Genomic DNA, 22,463 nt, shown 5'->3' with positions numbered 1-22,463 from the left:
AGTGCCTAGGGTGAAAACCATTTAGTGATAACAGACTGGCTGAATATTTGCTGTCTTCTAGCTCTGCAGAATCTCATTTAGCAGAGAACAGCTCCTCACAGGAGGGGCACTAACAGTGTCTAAGGGCAGCAAAGTCCTAAATCCGTCACCACATACAGATGAACAGACACATCAAAGCTAATAGATCCATTTGCTTTGTAATGAAATACACTTAATAAATGAAAGTAAGTAAATTGTTTACCTTTTAAAGAAATAAGTTTATTATGAATGTTTGATTGAAAAAAATATAATCTACATTTTGAAGTTCAGGTAATAGATTTAACAGAACAAGTTTTTACATAACTTCACATTTAAAATACTGCAGCTACTAGATATTAGGATAATTTGTATACTGTTCATTTTTTATATACAGTGAAAAAAATATTCCTGGAGCCATTCACCATTTCATGTCATTAACCAACAGAGGATTCCAAATGTATTCTTTGACAAGTTTATGGAATAGTCCTGACTTTAACATGTGGCTGTCAAGTGGATATCCTTTGACTAGCAGACCCTATGAAAAACATCAAAAACTTACATCACAAACAGTAAATTTAAGTAGTGTGTATTTGCAATTCTATAATTATCTTTAAATATATATTAAAAATTGATTAAAATAAATTAAAACAGTAACTGAAAAAAAATGCTCCGTGCTGACCTTTCCTTTTCATTGTACAGAAGAAACATGGCCTTGTGGAATGAGCCATTCTTTATATCAAGTAACTCCATCCTTAGAACTCAGGTGGCTTATTATTTGGCCATGTAAAAGCAAATAGACAGTAAGTTTACACTAAAGAGGAATCCCTGCTGCTGCTAAAAGCATCTCTTGTATGACTTCAGCAAAGGAGAAGACAGTGAAGTCATGTAACCTTCCACGGTCCACAAGGGGAAATACTTTTAAGAACTTGGAGTTTTTGCTACTTATAGAACATAAATACTTCCAGTACTGGCGGCAACAGCATTAGCAGCAACAGGGCACCATTTCAATGTAAGCTACTTAATAATCTGGATTAAAAATTTTATTTTCCAGCAGAAGGCATATTTTCACTTGGCTGAATCATCAGCCACTTTGTATTCTGAACATGAAGTATTCCTTTAAATTTCAAAGTGAATAGATTCCAATTGTATAGTTCAAGATGGAGAAAACCATACCATGAAGAGTTTTCTTGGCAATAGAAAGCCATTAATTGTAAGAGGGTCATTTTCAAAAGGTATTTCTACAGGTAAAAAAGTGTTCTACCCATGGAAATAGCCTGTTATAAAATTGCCTACCCCATTTGCAGGTAAGGCTAAGTTTATCTGTAGCAGGTGTTCTCCATAAACAACAGGACAAATCAAACAGACAAGTGGAGAGATGTCATTTGATGGCGCTGAGAAGGAAAAGCTATCTCAGAGCTTAGAAAAACTGAGGTCTTTCTATGCATATGAGAGTGTTGCTGCATGAATATCCCCTTTTTTATAGAAAGAGGTCTAAAGAGATTACCTGTTATAGGTAAGAAACTTAGCTTTCTCTGTGGACAAGCAGGACAGTAATCAGCCATACAAGTGGGACTCCCAAACTGAGGGTTGCATAAAAGTATTTGTTATGCTTTCATATCAATAGTGGAATATGTAACCTGTATGTTGTTACAGATTGGAAGGAAAACTGAAGGAATTATTTAAATAAGCTTTTCAGAACTGCCTGGCCGGAACTGTGGCCTTGCCATGAAGCATTTTCTAGGCAATCACGAGCAGTGAAAATATGGACAATAGACCAGGTGGTAGCCTTGTGTAACCTCACCTTCCCAGTGAGCCATTGGGTATACTCAAGTCAGGATGGGGGATTTTACTCTGGGGTATGTGGACTGGGGGCAGGCTCACCTGCAAGGCCAAATTGGGCCAAGGATACCCCAAAAACACAAATTACCACACCAAAGTTGTGTTCCAAAAGAAAGATAGTTTTCTGCAAAAATTAACCATTTCATCAAGGAAAACAAAATTTCTCGGTCCACAGTTCAGTTCCACAGAAAATTGCAGGAAAAAACAGTTTAGATTTCAAAATCATGGTCCGTACTCTCCCAAAGAAAATGTTGCAAAACAGATAGTCTCCCCACACTTTCCAAAACAACTTCCCCAAATCCTTTTCTCATCTTCATCCTTCCAGATCCTTTGTGGTCCCAGGAACAACTCAAAATCTCTCTTCAAAATATCAGTTACTCACACGCAGGTCAGAATTAGCTCCAGGACATCTTATCCCCTGTCCTTAGGCAGACTCAGCTTCCCCAGCCCTGCACTGAAGTTCTACACAGACACAGCACTCCTTTCTGGTCCTGCAGGCCTCCAATACAGTTCCATCTCCTTGACTTCAATCTCCAGCTTCTTTATACTTTTCTTACATTTCTCCAACTCCCTTGAGGGCTTGTGGAAACACTCCAGCTCCTCAAAACCAGTGGCACCACTCTCAGTGGTACTTTCTACATCTCTCAGTCTTTTCCCATTTCTTTTCCCATAAATCCTTGTGGAAAGCATATTTTATACTATCCCTTGGTACTTATCCTCTACTGGGCTGGACCACTCTCACTTAGCTTAAGGGCCCTCACACCCCTTGTCCCCTTAGTAAAATTCCTTTTGCAGAAAACTCCACATTATAAAGAATAGAGAATACCTCCTGCACTCCAGGTGACCTTTCCTTGCTAGAAAATCTTATGGTTAGAGATAGACGTCATTCTTTTATGTAACCAGTACACCGTCTAGTGGTAATAGGGCCACATTTGCACATATCTTCTATGGAACCATGGTTAAGATGGGCTAAGGAAGATGCTAAAGCTAAATCTTGATGGGCTTTTACCTTACTTTGAAGTTGTTGTCCTGACATAACAAAAAGAGATGCAATCAGTAATCAAAGTGGAAAAAGGTATTTTTGAAACTGAAAAACCCTATTTGACTGGCTTAAAGAAGATGAATAGTTGAGGTTTTCAGTATGACTTAGTTCTCTCTAAACAAAGCAATACAGCTCTTCTGCAGCCCAAAGTATGAAGAGCCTGCTTGCCTTTATTGGTGTGTGGTCTCGAAAAACTGTTGGCAATGTAATGGATTGATTTAAGTGAAATTTAGAGACCACTTTTGGTAAAAATTTAGGATGAAGTTTTCAAAGCTACTCTGAAGTAGAAAATTTGCACATATGCAAAACATGAGATTAGGGCTTGCAACTTGCTTACTCTCTGGGCAGAAATTACAATCATCAAACACAAAACTTTCTAAGAAAGGAATTTTAGTTCTGCTATTGCTAGAGACTTGAATGGTGATTTCGTGAGCTAAGCCAGAATTATATTTAGATCCCAGGGAAATCTTTAATTGGGAAGTTTAAGATGAGTTAGGCCTTTCATAAATCTGGCAACTGTAGGTTATTGGGAAAAAGGAATTCATCATGGTAAATTGCTTTAGCACTAAGATGAATCCTAACTGAGTTAGTTATCAAACCTAAGTTAGATAGCTTAAGAAGTATTGAACTAACAAGTTAACAGGACACTTAAAGGGGTTCTGATTGACCTATAATCACCAGATAGAAAATCTGTTCCATTTAAAGCTGTAAGATCTTCTGGTAGAGCATTTCTTGATACCAGAATAACCTTACTCACTGCAGTAGGCTGCAGCATAGAAGACACTAGTTGAATTTCAACATCCAAGTGTCATCGGGAGTGCAGGTGAAAATCCCTGACAGGACGCTGGAGCTTCTAGCCTTCCACCCGCCAGAGTTCATCTACAGCCAAGGATGTTGAGCCCCCCCCCCCCCCCACCTCCCCAAACACAGTTTCTGCCAACATGCCAGTCTCCTGTCTTGTCTTCCATTGCTGCTGCTCTGCCTGGAGCCGAATATCTTTTGTTACACCTCTCAGTGACATCATGGGTGGAGATGCAAAGCCCCAGAAGGATGCCAGAAACAGTATGCTTGGGCGTGAATGCACTCTGTCACATAAACAAAGGAAAGTAACAAAGGAGCTGCTCCTTTATGCTCACCTTGAGATACATCCATTGTTTTTCTGCTTTGCTGAAATTGGCCATTTTTTCTGAGCCTACCCAGGACTACAATCAAATCTCAGTTGTCTTGGATGAAGCAGATATAGGAGCTTATCCAGCTGTTGTTGCTGGAGCAGCTGAAATTCTGCTGTGCTTGTACCAATTCTTCTTAGACATGAAAGTTTGTTGTCACCTGTATAATCTGATCTTTCTGTCATTCTGATTAATCTGTGTGCAAGAAACTCTCATTATTTACAACTTGTTAAAAGATATTTCTTCTGACTTTCTTTGCCTCACTGAGACTTGGCTTTCTGATGGCTCCTTCTACATCTCAATTGGTGGGGACGCTTGGACACAATTAAAATGGTGTTAGCACCTAGACTGAATTTTGTCTTTTCCATGATCCCCATCTCCTTTTCAAGCAATTTTTATAAGGAGGTAGATTGTATACTAATGGGTTTCTTATGGTAACACAAACCCCCTAAAATTGTGATCTCTAAGTTAAAAGCAGATAAAGTTAATGGGGGCAGCAGGCTCCAACAAGAATATCATTGGATGTTCAACTTTTTACAGATCTCGAATAGACCTAGATAGTAGAATATTGAGTGACTGTTTGTTTCTCCCCTTCCATTTGAAGTTTTACCTGGTATGCCACTACCACATTCCCTTCTACATAATCCTATTATTCAAACTATTCATAGAGTTTACTCCAAATTTGAGCAGTTACAGTCACAGTGCCATCCTAAATGCGTTTTCCAAATTGGCATCCCTCTGGCATCATTCTCTTATCAGAATAGAGAGAATAAAGAAAACTCACATCCTCAACGACTATCTCTTGGACTCCAAGCCGGACATCTGCGCCATTACAGAAACTTGGCTCAAAAGCTCCGACATATCTCTGATAAATCAATTACTGATACACCTCTATGACTTTTTCTCAATACCCAGACAAAAAAAAAAAAGAGATGGCGGTCTTCTCTTAGCCACCAAAAAATAATTTAGACTCAGCCCTCAACCAGTCAAGACCAATCTTGAACTGGGTCTCTTCAAGTCTAAACATCTGCAAATACTACTAGTGTATGCCCCACCAGGACTGCTAGATACTGATGCCTCCCCCCTCATAGAAGTTATAGCCAAACACATCAACACGGACTCACCTGCTATGATACTGGGGGACTTCAACCTCCATGTCGACGCCTCACCACCCACCCCCAACTGTGAAAACTTCCTCAACACACTCGGGGCTATGGGATTCGAACAAATCATCAACAAACCTACCCATAAAGCAGGACACACACTCGACCTCATCTTTATAAACTCCAGTATATCATACAATAAAGTGCCAGAGTGCACTCCTATTCCCTGGTCAGACCATTCGCTGATATCTGCCACCCTCACGACTCAAGGAAACCCTAACCTCCCTCAGCCCCACTCTACCATCCACTTTAGGAAACCTTGTACATCCGACATGCTCAGTGAACACCTTTCCAAAGAGCTCTCCCACCTAGATATCACCAACCCCAACTCAGCTATCCTATCCTGGCACAACATCACAGAGGCAATAGCTAATAAACTATGCCCCAATGCGGTGAAAATAATCAATCCATCGCAAAAAAGGAAACAACCCTGGTTCTCCCCAGAACTTAAACGAATCAAACAAGACCTCAGACACAAGGAAGGCAAATGACGCAAGACCCCCAACTCCACGACATTATCCGACTATAAGCGCACCCTTCATCTATACAATAACTCCATTCTATGGACAAAAAGAGACTTCTACGCCAGCAGAATTCACGACTTACAATTTGACGCCAAGGCCCTGTTCTCCTACGTCTCCCAACTCACCAAATCCTCTGCCCCCGCTATCCCAGACGACCAGGCACAGTCTAAAGCAAATGAGCTAGCTTTCTTTTTAAAAAAAAAAAATTGCAAACACTCTAGCGCTCCTCCCCACTAACTCAACCCCTCCTCTCATAAACTCCAACACCCCCTCTCACTATGGAACCAACCTGGACACCTTCAAACCCACAACCCCCCTGGAGATCGAGTCCCTTCTCAAGAGGCTGAAACCATCTAGCCACCCGTCAGACCACATTCCAACAAAACTTCTACTGCTCATCCCAGACACCATCTCCAGGCCTTTAGCCAACATCATAAACTGCTCTCTATCCCAAGGAATATACCCTGACAGACTAAAAACTGCTTCCCTCAAACCCCTTCTAAAGAAATCCAACCTGGACACAAGAGAACTCTCCAATTTCCGCCCTATCTCTAATCTCCCTTTTCTTGCAAAACTCATGGAGAAGGTAGTAAATACACAACTCTCAGACTACCTAGAAGAACATAAAATCCTCTACCCATCCCAGTACGGCTTCCGTAAATCTTGCAGCACAGAAACTCTTCTTATCTCCCTCTCAGACCGCATCCTCATGGGCCTAGACAAAGGGCTCTCATTCCTTCTAGTCCTTCTAGACATCTCTGCTGCCTTCGACACCGTGAACCACGCCATCCTACTTAATCGCCTCTCAGACATCGGATTATCAGGATTGGTCCACAGATGGTTCAACTCCTTCCTTAACAATAGAAGCTTCAAAGTCAAAATTAATAATAAAGAATCTCCCGACATCAAATCAGCTCTAGGCGTACCCCAAGGCTCTTCCCTGTCTCCGACTCTCTTCAATATCTACCTTCTTCCCCTTTGCCAGCTTCTCACAAACCTAAAACTAATACACTATCTCTACGCAGATGACGTACAGATTCTGATCCCCATAACAGAATCCCTCCCAAAAACACTCACCTACTGGGATAACTGCTTCCAATCCATTAACAACCTCCTCACCAGCCTGAACCTAGTTCTCAACACGGCCAGACCGAATTCCTTCTGATCTCCGCTGACCACACGGCCCTAACCCATCAGTTACCCCACAACACTCAGATCACGCAAGTAAGAGAGCTAGGAGTAATCCTCGACAACCATCTAAACCTGAAGAAATCCATCAACAACACAACTAAGGATTGCTTTTATAAACTACAAGTTCTAAAAAGGCTCAAACCCCTCCTCCATTTCCAGAATTTTAGGACTGTCCTTCAATCAACGCTCTTCTCCAAGACAGACTACTGCAACTCTCTCCTCCTTGGGCTCCCCATCTCATCTACCAAACCTCTACAGATTCTCCAGAACGCAGCGGCGAGAATCTTAACCAACACCAACCGGGGAGCACACATCACTCCTATCCTCCGGAACCTACTCTGGCTGCCAATAAAATATAGAATCTTGCACAAATGCCTCACCACAATACACAAAACCATCCACAAGCAGCTTCAACTTGATCTGCAAATCCCACTCAAACTATAGTCCTCCTCTAGACCCATCAGAGAAGCGAATAAAGGAACCCTTCAAGTCCCACCAACTAAAGCTACGCGTCTATCAACTACCAAAGAAAGAGCATTTTCTACAGCGGGTCCTGCCATATGGAATAACTTGCCCACAGACCTCAGACTTGAACCCTGCCTTCTAACCTTTCGAAAAATGCTTAAGACTTGGCTTTTCCGTCAAGCCTTCCCCTAACTCCCTAAAACCGTCAATATACTACATATTCAGACTCTACTTCTCAACCAGACGCTACGCCTAATTCGGCGGTCTCTATATTTCTCATTTATTTAGTTCCATTGTCCTTTGCTTCTGGCTACCCTAGCCCCCAAGTTTATATTTCCTTGTTTGATGTAACTTTTGCTTCTTTGTTAAATAGTTTATTCAGTTAACCCCCTTGCTCTATGTAAACCGGAATTCCTGCTCATTTCACCGGAAAACAATAACTCACTTCCAAAACCACCCACACCCCTTCAAACAGCCCACGTAAGAGATCTAGGAGCTATCTTAGACAACCGTCTCAACCTCAAAACATTCATTAACCAAACCACCAAAGATTGCTTCTACAAATTAAATATTCTGAAAAGAATCAAACCACTTTTCCACGCTCAGGACTTTAGAACAATCTTGCAAGCAATAATTTTTTCCAAACTAGATTATTGCAACTCATTACTATTAGGCCTCCCAGCTTCTTATACCAAACCCCTACAAATGGTTCAGAACTCCGCAGCCAGAGTCCTTACAAATTCCAGGAAAATGGACCACATCTCCCCTATCCTCAAAAACCTCCATTGGCTACCAATCCATTATAGAATCATGTACAAATCAATCAACATCATATACAAGACCATCAACCAACACACGCAACTCGATCTACAAATACCATTTAAAAAATACACTTCCGCCAGACCCATCAGGGAATACTACAAAGAGTCACTCCAAATTCCAAAACCTACCAACATAAATCCTTGAGTCTCAGAGCCTTCTCTTCAGCAGGTCCAGCTCTGTGGAACTCTATCCCACCTGATTTGAGACAGGAGCCATGCGCTCTTACATTTAGGAAAAGACTAAAAACTTGGCTTTTTGAAAAAGCATTTCCAAGCCTTGATTAAAACCTCACTCATCAACACAAACTCTTATGCAATAACTGGATCTAAATAAGAATCCACTTATCACAAACGTACACTCATTACTACCTGCTGAGTTTTTTTTATCATATCATCACCATGCACTACTGTGTCTTATTTATTCTCTTGGTTACTTATCTCACTGGTTCATATTTATGTACCGTCACATTTATTCACATAGGCTTATTTATTTAATCTGCTATACTATCACATTAACTGTATGAAATGTAAATATTGCATTGTTTAATCTCTCCCCTCTTCCAGTTCCAAGTTAATTTTCCCTGTTTTATTGTAACTTTCTCACACCCTTTAATTGTTTCACTGTATTTAAAGTTCACAGTTTTATTGGGAATATTTATTACGTTACGCTATACTTTACACACATTGTTATTTGTAAACCGGGTTGATGTGATGCCTGTCATGAAACTCGGTATAACAAAAATAATAAATAAATAAATAAATAAACCAATTTGATATGAATCTATTCATGAAGGTCGGTATAAAAAAGTATTAAATAAATAAATAAATAGAGAGTAAGAGTTTAAATAGGAAGATATGGCAGTCTAATGGAATTTGGTTTCTAACCTCGATATTATCTGATTATAAATTGTCTTTTGACATGCTAATGACCCAATTCAAGTTACTCAGATCTCAATTTTATGGTTGGATTCAACTTCATGAGTGTCTCAGTTCCGACCTTTCCTCTAAATGTTCTCTTCTCCGGCTACCTAGATTGATGGGGTCATATCAGAAATATGGTCCCTTAGGACATTTTGCTTCAACAATATATAAGACTATTAAAGCAACAAATGTTTCTGTTTTATCTGGCTTACAGAATGCTTGGCTCACAGATGTAGATTGTGATGAGGATGATGATGTGGATTGGCCATATGTTTGGTCTACATCATTACATAACTCGTTCTCTTCCAGCATAATGGAATATTTATTTTTTCTTACACATAGGGCCTTTTGGATTCCATGGAAATTATTTCGAACTGGTTTGGTTTCTAATCATTGCTGTTGGTCTTGTGCTGTTGGTCTTGGCAATGTTTGATTACATATCATGCGGTTATTTTTCGTGGGCTGTTTTTAATTCTTATCTTTTAATTCCCCACCGAAAATTTTACGTTTTCTTTTGACCATCACATTAAAATTAATTTTGTCCTTCTGGAAGAACAGCAGGTTACTAACGGAACATTATTGGTGGAATTCAATTTGTATGTATTATACATACGAAAAAGTAGCAGCTGTCAAATTTCACAGGCTATCTTCTTGGGCTATGGTGGGGAAACCTCTCGATGATTATTTTGAATTTGTTTCCTCATCTTCCCTGAGCAGCACTGGTTAACGTATTCTTGACCTTGTAATTCTTTCACGGCTCTCATTTTTTTAATCTTTTAATTGTTTCTGTTTATCTTATGATGTCATTTCTTTATTGGTTATTGTTTACTGTTTTATCTTGTGTTATTGTGTGAGTAAAATGTCGAACAGTTAAAGGCCCCTTATCTCACTTATACTCCTTGTCAGCATGCCTCCAGCTAAACACTCTGAAAACCCTCCTTCCCTCATTCCTTCCATTAAACAGAAAAATAGAGTGCATCCCCTTCAGCATTTCTCCCTCCTGAGGAACAACATCTCTCCCATGTGGCTATCCACCTTAAAGGAAATCCTACACCATAATATAGAACTTAACTCAGAGCCCTTCATACATGAGTACACCCCAGGCCATCCATATATTGTTTCTTAACTACCAGGCAATCTTCCAAAACATACCTTTACAGATACATCTGCACCTTATAAACATATTAGAAAACTTATTTATCATGAGCACTCGTGAGTATATCTTATCCACTCAAGCTGCATACTTTCAATGTATCCCTCTGGAGACAGAATCTCTGGATAGAAGATCACTATCCGAATTTCAGTGCAGCCATTTTTTCCTTCTTTGCTGATCCTCTGCCACTTCAAAGGTTCTTTCACGGCTCTCCTTTGCGGCTGGCTCTCCTATGTTGGTTGTCGGTAATTTATGCCAACCTCTTTCAAAATGGAGGCTGCTTCCTTCTGCGTGTGAATCCTTGAGGTGCATCTATTGACCAAGGCGGCTAATCAACATGAAAAATAGCCAGTGGTAATGAATTTTCCCTGCTTTTAGGGCATCGGTAACTGATCTTAGCTCCCTCTGCTTTTGTAGGGTCATCAATGATAGTTCATTGAATATGGTGATATAATCTCCCCAGCATTCAATCGTACCCAACAATCTTGCTTTCTTAACTAATTCCTCTTTAATAGCATAGTAATACAAACAAGCAAGTATATCTTGAGGACTGTTAGATCTTGTGGGGCCTAAGAAGCATGTGCTTGAACCAACATCACCTCCTCAGGCATGGATTCAAAGTTTCCTGCCTTTAATATGGTCATAGACACTGATTGCATCACAGATATGTAATCCTCATAGTCCTCAGATTCTGGAACACCTCGGATCCTAATATTGCTATGTCAAGATTTTCCATGTCTCCAGCTTAGCTGCTAGATTTCCCTTTTCCTGCCTCATGGCTTTGACGTCTTCCTGCAGTTGAGCCACATCCTCACTTTGCTCCTGAATACACTGCTCAGCATCTATCATCCACTGCTCAATATCTGACAGCTCTCACTTAAGCTCGCTTACTTGTCTGCACCACTTCAGTTGTTACTGCCACAATATCAGTATTTAATTCTCAGAACCAGGTGAGAAATTCAGCTTGTATTAATCGCTTGTGCCATCACCCACCTCTGTATTTCCTACAACTGCATTGTTCTTTTCTTCCCTTGGTGCCATATTATTGTCACAGCTGTCATTGCCAGGGTTTGAGCTGCCAATATACAAGTTCTCACACAAGTCCACCAGCTTTTTTTGACCATCACTCCTCTACAGTTTTGGGTGTATTCTTGCCAAATTACAGCTATCAGCAGGTTTTCTGACTTTAATTTACTACAGGCTACACATGGAGCTCTCTAGTTAGGCAGGTATCACGTTCAGGTGATGTCACTTCCTCTTCCAATTGTATTTTTATGATGTTAATTACAATTTATATAAATATGCAAAAATATGCAAATTTGTGCTACTGCAAAATTTCAGAAAGAGCACAGAATATACCTCTGAGTTGCAGTATGAAACTGTAGGCTCTAATTATTAGTGTTTCCCAGATTTATTTATGTGGACAAGTGTGTAAAATGATTGCAATATTGAAACTTTCTGCTATTTACCATATACACTCACCTGTTTTTGTAGTTCTTTCTGATCCAGGTAAGCCTGAATGAATTATGCCAAATACTTCTCAATTATTAAATGATTTACAAAATTTACGTACCAAAGTTATGCTTCTGTAAAAGACTGGGAATGCTGATTTGCTGCCTCTCACAAGAAGAATGCAATGGGGTTATTTGCTGATATAACTGAGAAACTCTGGGATCAGAGGTATCCCATGTTCCAACTCTGAAATTGTGTGATGCAACAGGTGAAACAAGTAAAGGTACATTAGTCTGTACTGGAATTCTTATTGGTGTTGACCTAGTAAAATAAATCACATATAAATATATAGTTAATACATACAAGGTAGATAAGATTACTAACACATCAGAACTAGCTACTAGATTCTTTACAATTTCAACATGTCAATTTTTACTCTATGCTTCCCTCTTGGAGTCTTTTTGGGCCTCTTCATCATACTATGCAGGTGGCATGCTGCTCTAAATACATCATGAATAACTACAGAATGGCTTTTATACAGGAGATTATCAAAACTGAATGCATGATTATCACAAGATGTATATATCGTTTTTTCCAAAAAAGTATAAAATACATTAAAACAGGGGTGAGCAAATTCTTTGAGCTGTGCCACCCCTTTTCTATTCATACAATTGGTTGGGCTTCCTTCCCCAAGTTGAGTTACATCCTATGTACATATAATACAAATGAAAGGTATACTGGATTACTAGTCTGGTGTCCAAATCTTTCAAATACCAATTGGCTGTTAAGTCATTTGCCAAGTAGCAGGCAGTCATTGCTAGCCAGCAGCTCAAAGGCCCAGTTGGGATTCTCTTCAAGTTGCTGAAAGGAGCAAACTGATACACACACACACACACATCTATATATCTACTAGAAAAATAGAAAGTACATCCATGTATTTCAATATATATGGTATAACATTTAAATAAACATCGCACAATTTTATTATCAACTTATAAATACATAAAATGCAAAATAGTTTCAACAAATACAAGCTGAATATAGTTACAATAATCACTGTTCATATTAACCCATATCCCTACTCATACACATTCCTCCATCACACACACAAAAAAATTATGCAATAAAAATTATCAAATAAAACCGTACAAAGCTCTTGCCATTCACTAGATGTTTTTCAAAGGTTTGCACAAAAATCTTAGTATATGTGTACATATCACATTTATAAATATAGATTAAGCAAATGGCCACCCAAAAATTATTATTCATAAGAATAAACATTTAGTCCATGTTATAAAGGATCTCTATCATTTGTTCTCAGTTTGTATTGCATTCAATCCCTTTATTCTCAATGTATGTTTCCTGCAGTCCCGACAAAGGCTGTTATGACCGTTGGTCACAGACGGCTGCGACCGCGTCTACTCACATCCTGCACCGTCCTGCTTCCCTCTCCAGGCCTGCTTACGGCACGGGCTAGTCTCTGCCACCGCGTTCCTCATGGCTCCTCGTGGCAGTCAAGACACCGCCGCCCTCCACGCCGACTCTGGGCCTTCCTAGGCGCGCACGCGCGCCACTGGAGCCTCTTTTAAAGCCTCTTCGGCGGGAACCGGATTGATGATGTCACTGCATCAGAGTACTTAAGCTCCACCTTCGCCCTCAGCTAGCCGACTTGGCATTGAGTTCCATTAACACTCTACAAGCTCCGGTCTCTGCCATTCCTGTGGTGACGCTATCGGACCTTCTTGGACTATGGACCCTGCCTGGTACCCGCTCCTCGGGGGCCAGCGTGCGCACTCTACGGGGACTTGGTCTCCTGGCTTCCCCCGCTCCTCGGGCTAGCCCTGTGCCTTCCAGTAAGTCCTATCCTGCTGGCTCTCCGCTCCTCAGGGCCGCCTCTGGGAACACTTTCACCACTTGGGAGTTCTACCTCTGTGCTTCCCTGCTACTCGGGACAGTGCCAACGTTCTACTGAGACTGTCAGGGCTTCCCCGGGCCTCGGGGTAGTGCCTGCATTCAACACTTGGGACTACCGGTTCTTCCGCTCCTCGGGGCAGTACCACTGATTCTTCCAATGGTCACTCCCGGTGCCTCCCGTTCCTCGGGCTGTCCTATGTCATAAGAACATAAAAACATAAGAAATTGCCATGCTGGGTCAGACCAAGGGTCCATCAAGCCCAGCATCCTGTTTCCAACAGATGCCAAACCAGGCCACAAGAACCTGGCAATTACCCAAACACAAAGAAGATCCCATGCCACTGATGCAATTAATAGCAGTGGCTATTCCCTAAGTAAATTTGATTAATAGCCGTTAATGGACTTCTCCTCCAAGAACTTATCCAAACCTTTTTTGAACCCAGCTACACTAACTACACTAACCACATCCTCTGGCAACAAATTCCAGAGTTTTATTGTGCGTTGAGTGAAAAAGAATTTTCTCCGATTAGTCTTAAATGTGCTACTTGCTAACTTTATGGAATGCCCCCTAGTCCTTCTATTATTCGAAAGTGTAAATAACCGATTCACATCTACTCTTTCAAGACCTCTCATGATCTTAAAGACCTCTATCATATCCCCCCTCAGCCGTCTCTTCTCCAAGCTGAACAGCCCTAACCTCTTCAGCCTTTCCTCATAGGGGAGCTATTCCATCCCCTTTATCATTTTGGTTGCCCTTCTCTGTACCTTCTCCATCGCAACTATATCTTTTTTGAGATGCGGCAACCAGAATTGTACATAGGAATCCCCACAGTTTGTAGACAGGCTGGAGATCAGTACCTGGGCAGAGACCTCAGGAGGACATGGTGCCAGGCAGGCCCACAGATCGGGGAGCGCAGCACAGAACGTACATGAGGTATTACGGAGAGACAACCCCAAGGGGCAGAGCTGCACAGCGAAGGAGATACTAATGCGATGACGTTGGCCTACCCGCGGAGTGGGGAAGCCCGTATCAGGTCTTCAGATGATGACGTAAAAATGTCATAATGCCTCTATATCGCTCCATGGTGAGACTGTGTACAATTCTGGTCGCCGCTTCTCTGTACCTTCTCCATCGCAACTATATCTTTTTTGAGATGCGGCGACCAGAATTGTACACAGCCTCACCATGGAGCGATATAGAGGCATTATGACATTTTTATGTTATCTGAAGACCTGACACGGGCTTCCCCGCTCTGCGGGTAGGCCAACATCATCACATCAGTACCTCCTTCGCTGTGCAGCTCTGCCCCTTGGGGTTGTCTCTCCGTAATTCCTCATGCACGTTCTGTGCTGCGCTCCCCGCTCTGCGGGCCTGCCTGGCACCATCTCCTCCTGAGGTCTCTGCCCAGGTACTGATCTCCAGCCTGCCTACAAACTGTGGGGATTCCTCCTTGCTGTCTCTCTTGCCCCGCTCCTCGGGACCTCTCCACAGTTTCTCCCAGAGTTCTCCGCTGTGCCTGACCTTGCCTCCCAACGGTGTACACCTGTGGGGCCCCTCCTCACAGGTGGTAACAACGCTCACCTTGGGCCAAGAGTCCACAAACCATTACAAAGGCCTTTATTTCACCTGTTATCAGGCTTCATCATAGGCTTGCTATTTCCACAACAATAGCAATAACACTGTATAGAAGCATAGCCAAATAATGAGAAATTACTACTTACCTGATATTTTACTTTTCCTTAAGATGGATAGATGGATTCAGGACCAGTGGGTTATGCACCTCTATTAGCAGATGGAGACGGAGCAAACTGATGTCACAGTATATATATAGTCCTGCCATGACATTAGCCTGCCAGTATTCTCTTCAAAAGCAACTGTAGACAGACTAGCAAAAACTTGATTAAAAACAGACAACTATTTCTGTACTCAATCAACAATAAACACTGAACTCGGAAGAACATAAGCATACTAGTCTAGGGACTGGATGAATACTTATCAGTATTCAGAATACTTATCAGTATGTGGAGACCAAGATGGCCGCTGAGCTGTGAGGTCGTGAGGGCAGCGCTCCCGGGAGAAGGAGATTCTAAACGAGCAAACTCTACAAGCAATTTCTTTTTTGAAAATACAAATGCCTCATTTCAAGAGGAAAGCTCGCGTTCGAGAAATTACCTCAACTCCAGAGCATTCTCTTCAACCGAGGATCGATGAAGCCTTCACGAGGACGCCGATACTAAACCCGGAAGTAGTGGTCGCTGGGGCAGACAGAGAGCAGCTGTTGAGCCCCCTGACCTCGGAGATCTCGCTGAGCCCGGGATATCCAACATTGCCGGAGCCACCGAGGAAACGCTCAGTGAGTGTAGAGGCACCCGGGCAGATTTCCTTAATGCCGAGTGGCAACCAGAGAGGGGTGGAGAGAACGCCCTCGGAGAACCTGCATTTGGTGGGTTCCAGGAACCACTCGGAGCTGGCACAACAACGCCCAGAACATCAGAAAAATGGCGAAGGACTCCTGGAGGTAGGAAACAAGTTGGACAATCTAACCCCACTAACCACCTCAGTTTTGGCTCCCTCATTGGAGGAGATTAAAAACATTTTAATTACTATGCAGAAATCAATAATTTCTTTAACTTCAACTGTGCAAGAAGCAATGTTAAAGACACAGAAAGTAGAGGAGTCGCTGGTTTTGGTGGAAGAAAAAATGGTTACTTTGGAAGGGAAAGTTAAGAAAATTGAAGAGGTGCAATTAAACCTTATAAAATCTGAAACAATGGTGGAAAATAAAATAGAATTTTTTGAAAATCAAGTTAAAAGAGCGAACTTAAGATTTCTTAACTTCCCAAAAACCAAATTGCAGTCTCCTGAAGACTTATTGAAAAGTTATTTTATAAATATCTTGAAGTACCCGATAGAAAAGATTCCAGCTATAATATCTACTTATTATTTAACACAGCGAAATCCTACTGGGAATAATAACATCAACCAAGAAAAAGGAGAAGAAGAATCGTTAGACCTAACGGATTTTTTGGAAAAATCCTTCGAAATGGAGATAAATTTGAGAGCAACGTTACTGGTCCAGTTTTCCTCAAAAATGGACAGAGATGGTGTATTAAAGCACTATTTCAGGTTTCAAAAATTAAAATTTTTTGGACAGTGCATTCAGATTTTCCCAGACATTGCTAGATTGTCTCAGTTGAAATGTAAAAAATTTCTGGAAATGAGGGGTGAGGTGGTGGGAAGGGGGGCACGTTTTGTGTTACAGTTCCCTTGTCGTTGTCTTATATATTATGGGAATGCAAAATATATTTTTACTGAGCCAACACAGTTACGTAGCTATTTAGATAGACCATCTTGTACCTAAATGAATCTAGGAGTGTTGGTAAGAATAATAAGGATATTGGCTAACCTCAAGTATCAGTATTCTATATTTCAAATTATTTTTTATAACCTTTGATCTGCTTAATATAATCTTGGTCTCCCCTATTTCCTAAAATATATTACAATGTGCTCTCAACCAGGATACTGTTTTTTCCTAATGCTGTAAAGCGAAGTATTTGTTTCTTTAAATTAACTTTGATATTTCTTTTCTGGAATATGAAGAACGCATTGAAATATTTACTTGTAATTGAAATTAAAAAATTAATAAAGTATAAATTTAAAAAAAAAAAAAAAAGAATACTTATCAGTATGAATACTTATCAGTTGCTGATCATGACACTGTAATACATATGTAATTTCTACTGTACCGCTCGAATACTGTAAACTGTTATGATGGCGAAAACGAATGACGGTATATAAAACTCGACAAATAAAATAAAATAAATAACAGTAGTCCCCTGGAACTCGTAGCCACACAGGAGGACCATCACACAATCATTTTGCAGCCAATGGCCGGAAGCTGAATCCATCTATCCACCTTAAGGAAAAGGAAATTATCAGGTAAGTAGTAATTTCTCATTTCCTAGCATGTGGATAGATGGATTCAGGACAAGTGGGATGTACCCAAGGTACTCCCAAATAGGGTGGGAGGCTGCCCGCAGTCCAGTCAACACTGCTTGGGCAAAGGCTGCATCCTCCTGGGCCTGCATATCCAGACAATAATATCTGGAAAAGGTGTGTAAGGAAAACCATGTCGCAGCTTGGCAAATGTCGACAGGAGACAACAATCTAACCTCTGCCCATGACACTGCCTGAGCCCTAGTGGAATGAGCCCTAACCTGAGTAGACAATGGCTTTTCAACAGCCACATATGCGGCCATGACCACCTCCTTAATCCAGTGAGCTATTGTAGGCCGAAAAGCTGGCTCGTCCTGTTTTTCAATACAGAATTAGCAGCCAAATGTCCAAACAGGAATTCTTTATTGAGTGGAGACACAAATTTGTAAACAAGCCCTCAATTTTCCTGTTGATGCTACTCTTATGTTCGATGATTCTTTTGTTAAGTTGTCTAATAGTTTTACCAATATATATTTTATTGCACGGGCAGAATACAATATACACTACTCCTTGACTTTTACAATTTTTTTATTTATTTAAGTTTTGTTTTTTTTTTTTAAGTTTTTTATATACCAACATTCAAGACAGTAGTCCCATCATGCTGGTTCACAAGAAACAGGGGTGCAGTTATAATAAAACTTTACAATTTGAACAATAGTGCAGAAAAGCAGTTACATATAACAAGGAAGTCAATAACTTGGAGTGAGAAGGAAAATGGAGATCAGATAATTATATATAAGTATGAATAACATTGTATAAATAACATTGTAAGAGGTGGCTATTAACGCTAATACTAGCGAAGCGAGTTGATTGATGGGAGTTAAATAATGTTGGAGTTAGGAAAGGCCTGCGTGAACAGCCACGTCTTGAGTTTTTTCTTGAATGTTGAAATGCTGGGTTCCATTCTGAGATCCGGGGGAATGGAGTTCCATAAAGTTGGACCGGCTGTGGAGAATGCCCGATCTCTAAGCGTGATGTGTCTGGTAGTTTTGGCTGGAGGAACTTGAAGTACTTGAAAGTACTGAGTTTAAACTCTATTACAGCCAGGAATGTTCAATACTGTGGTTTTCATGTTAACACCACATACGGAGCAATTACCACACGGATGGTGACCTGGTGGTCTTATGTCTTTAAAACGAGTGAGGGGTAGAGCAGAGGGAGAAATGAATTCCTTAACGTTTTTTTCTCTCTTATTGGCGATCATCAAATTCTTATCTTTAAAACAAGGTAATATTTGTAAAACCGACCAATGTTTCTTTAAAATATTTGTGATATGATACGACATGGGTGTGTGTGTAATAGGACACACTATATGTTCATTGCGTTTTTTCTCTTTATGTTGTAAAATTGTACTCCTATCCAAATTGGAAGCTCTTAGGAAACCTGCCGCAATGTGTTTTTTTAGGATAACATTTTTCAACAAACCTATCTGACATCTCCTTAGATCTTCTATAAAACGTTTCTTCATCACCACATATCCTTTTGAGTCTTAAAAATTGTGAAAATGGCAGATTCCTTTGTAAAGATTTATTGTGGCAGCTGTCATAATGTAGTAATTTATTGGTGTCTGTAGGTTTTCTAAAAATATCAATAAAAAATGATCCATTCTTAAAAGAAACTAAAATATCTAAAAAAGAAATTTGGTTGGGACTAAAATCAAGACTAAAACGCAGGTTAAAAACCAAACTATTGAGCCAAATATGAAAAAACTGCAAAGACTCTGAACTGCCCTTCCATATCATAAAAATATCATCAATGTAACGTTTCCAAAATAATATATTCTGCTTAAAATCATGTTCACTTAAGAACAAGTCTTCAAACCTTGCTACGTACAAATTAGCAATAGAGGGAGTCAGATTGGTACAGCCCTATGGGCATGGTTTAGAGGGAAGCTTTTTTTTTTTTTCATTACAGACCTAACCAAGTATATATTTAACAAAATCCAACATCATGCATTCCCCTATAAAGAAATTTATACAAGGGGGTAGAAAATAGGAAGTATATAGAAAATGAAACAAATAATGCAAGAAATTAGCAATAATGTAGATAAAGACCATCATTTTATCATTGATCTTTCTCTCTAAGGCTTTGATCCAGGGGTAACAATTACCCTCCTAGCATTTAGGAAAGATTTTAACTGCTCGGGGTAATAAAAAATATAACATTCCTTTGGAGATTTTACAACACATTTGCATGGATATTTTAGCACGTAAGAGAACCCTAAAGCAAGAACTTGTGGTCTCATAGCTAGAAATTCACGTCTCCTGTCTTGAGTAACAGGAGCGAAGTCTGGAAAAGCACGAATCTGCGATCCCCAAGATTGGAGATCTACATTTCTAAAATATCTTTTCATAATTTCAGCTATATCTTTTTCAATTATATAGGATACCATAAGTGTAGCACACTCATAATATTCACTAGCTGAGTCCTCCAAGACTTAGTCAAATTCCCTTTAGTCATATCAGATTGTTTCGTTTTTCTGTTTCTTGTAGACTTCTATGAAGTACTTCTTAAGAGTAATATAAGGAAGTTCTCCTACAATTTTTGGGAAATTTAAAAATCTCAAATTCAAATGTCGTGAATAGTTATCTAGATATTCCAGACTTCTAGATATGACATTTAGATCTTTAATAATTTTAACGTTACATTCTCTAGTTTTACCCAATTCAGCCTCTACTGTTTCCAGTCTTGGCTTAAATTCTTGAAGCTGTGTGTCGAAAACTTCCAATTTATGTTCCACACCTTCCAAATTGTCCTGAAACTCCCCGATCGATGTCACTAATGCTGCCATTATATCCCAAATCGCTTCCAAAGTTATTTTCTCTGGCTTACTAGGCATCTGAAAACGGGATCTAGATTTAAACTCACTCGCTTTCACCACTGGGAATAGTCTGGCCAGTAAAACTTCCTTTCCTGGGGCAGCCGTCTCTCCTTCAAACTCCTCAGTTACCCTCTCCCGGGTCAGGGTAGACACGGGAGGCACAAACTTCAGAAAATCAACTCCTGAAGTTTCAAGGCTTTCCGAGGCTTGTACCGGAGTTTCAGCGTCCTCCGCCCTCTGGCCCCCTCCTGCCAGAGTCGCACTTACCGCGTTATGGGTCTGCGACTCTGCTGCCTGTGGGCTCTCGGGAAGTGGAGTGTTTTCAGGTTTACGAGAATCCGGGGGAGTAAGTGTTATTTCTCCAAGTAGGACCAGCGCTTCCTCGGTGGATCCCACAGCGGAGCTCTCTCCTCCCGTCTCGGTGGTCTTTCCAGGTACATACGAAGTTTTTAAACGCTGGGTAGCCATAACCTCCGAATCCGAAGGGAAGATTCGGAGTTTGCCTTTCCTTTTAGCGGGCATAGTAAAGACAATCTCTGCAAGAAACGGAGCTCAGCATGTCTAGGCCTGGCTACACCGCCATCTTTCCCCCTTGCTCCTAGTGGGAAGCTTATAAAAGTCTTGGTCTGCTTTGGGTCTGGGCTCCCCTAGAGTCACCAAGTCAACAGAAGGATGTAGGTGTGATCCTTTCTGGGGGTTACAAGGTGGAGGAGAAGGAGTTTGGATAGAGATACTCTCAGAGGGCTAGATTTTAAAAGCCCTGCGCGCGTAAATCCTGCAGGATTTACGCGCGCAGGGCACTCATGCGCCGGCGTGCCTATTTTGCATAGGCCGCTGGCGCGCGCAAAGCCCCGGTACACGCGCAAGTCCCGGGGCTTTGTAAAAGGGGCGGGAGGGGGCGTGTCCAGGGTCAGGGGGCGGGTTGAGAGGGCGGTCCCGAGTCCCCCGGCACTGCGGCCTGTGCCGGGGGATGCCGAGGCGGTGCACACAAGTTACGCCTGCTTCAAGCAGGCATAACTTGCCCAACAAAGGTAGGGGGGGGGGATTTAGGTAGGGCTAGGGTAGATAGGGGAAGGGAGGGGAAGGTGGGGAGACGCAGAAGGAAAGTTCCCTCTGAGGCCGCTCCGATTTCGAGCGGCCTCGGAGGGAACGGAGGCAGGCTGTGCGGCTCGGCGCGCTCAGGCTGCCGATTTTGCGCAGCCTTGCGCGCACCGACCCCGGATTTTATAAGATAAGCGTGGCTACGCGCGTATCTTATAAAATCCGGAGTGCTTTTGTTCGCGCCGGTGGCGTGAACAAAAGTACGCGCGCGCATATGTTTTTAAGATCTACCTCAAAGTGTTTCAGGAAGCCTGAGGGAACAGAATGAAGTCTGAATTTGTGTATTTAAAGAGTTATCAAGATAAATTGAACTATAAAAGGGGGCCATCGGGACCACCAATAATTTGCAAGAACTATTTGCTATGATCTGCGCCTAAAAAAAAAAGACTTAAACCAAAATAATCTGTCTATCAACAGCTCATGACTGACATTGCCAAAAGTGGAAGGGAAGTCTAATAAGATCAATATGTCCTCCAACTCTTATCCAGATGTCAGTGTAGATCATCAAGAAGGGAGACTAACAATGTCCCTGTGCCATGGTTAGGTCAGAAAGCCCGACTGAAAGATATCCAATAGTTTTCCTTCTTCGAAAAAATCTAGATGTTGAATTGAGTCTGCCTTTTCTATCAGCTTGCCAATATATGGTACGGTAAAATTGGTGGCCATTTTTTATTTCAAGACCAAAACAGAAATGTCTACGTATTTAAATTTCATATGTATTTATTTAATTTATATTCTGCCTTTCAGGCACTTCAAAGCGGATTACATTCAGGTACTTTAGATATATTACCTATGTGTATGCAAAAGAATATGCTTGTTTCATAAAGTGCAGTTTCCTGCCTTATTTTACAGGCGTTGCTGCTCAGCTACCA

The 22,463-nt window shown here is 41.1% G+C and overlaps 1 protein-coding gene across 1 annotated transcript in view; it reads right to left on the bottom strand.

Moving 5' to 3' along the window:
- Window positions 1-253: 253 nt before the first annotated feature.
- The window catches only part of RNF212 (ring finger protein 212), a 462,006-nt gene continuing 439,796 nt past the window's right edge, over window positions 254-22,463 (bottom strand). Inside the window, exons 13-14 of the mRNA XM_029592744.1 lie at window positions 11,880-12,079; window positions 254-553 (exon numbers count right to left, since the gene is read on the bottom strand). Coding sequence (XP_029448604.1) covers window positions 525-553; window positions 11,880-12,079 — 229 coding nt within the window. The 3' untranslated portion in view covers window positions 254-524. The remainder of the gene's footprint in view (window positions 554-11,879; window positions 12,080-22,463) is intronic.

The sequence above is a fragment of the Rhinatrema bivittatum genome, chromosome 1 (genome assembly GCF_901001135.1).
Source record: "Rhinatrema bivittatum chromosome 1, aRhiBiv1.1, whole genome shotgun sequence".
Taxonomy (NCBI): Eukaryota; Metazoa; Chordata; class Amphibia; order Gymnophiona; family Rhinatrematidae; genus Rhinatrema; species Rhinatrema bivittatum.
Note: the sequence above shows the minus strand (reverse complement) of the source record. Positions and strands in the feature narration are given on the sequence as shown.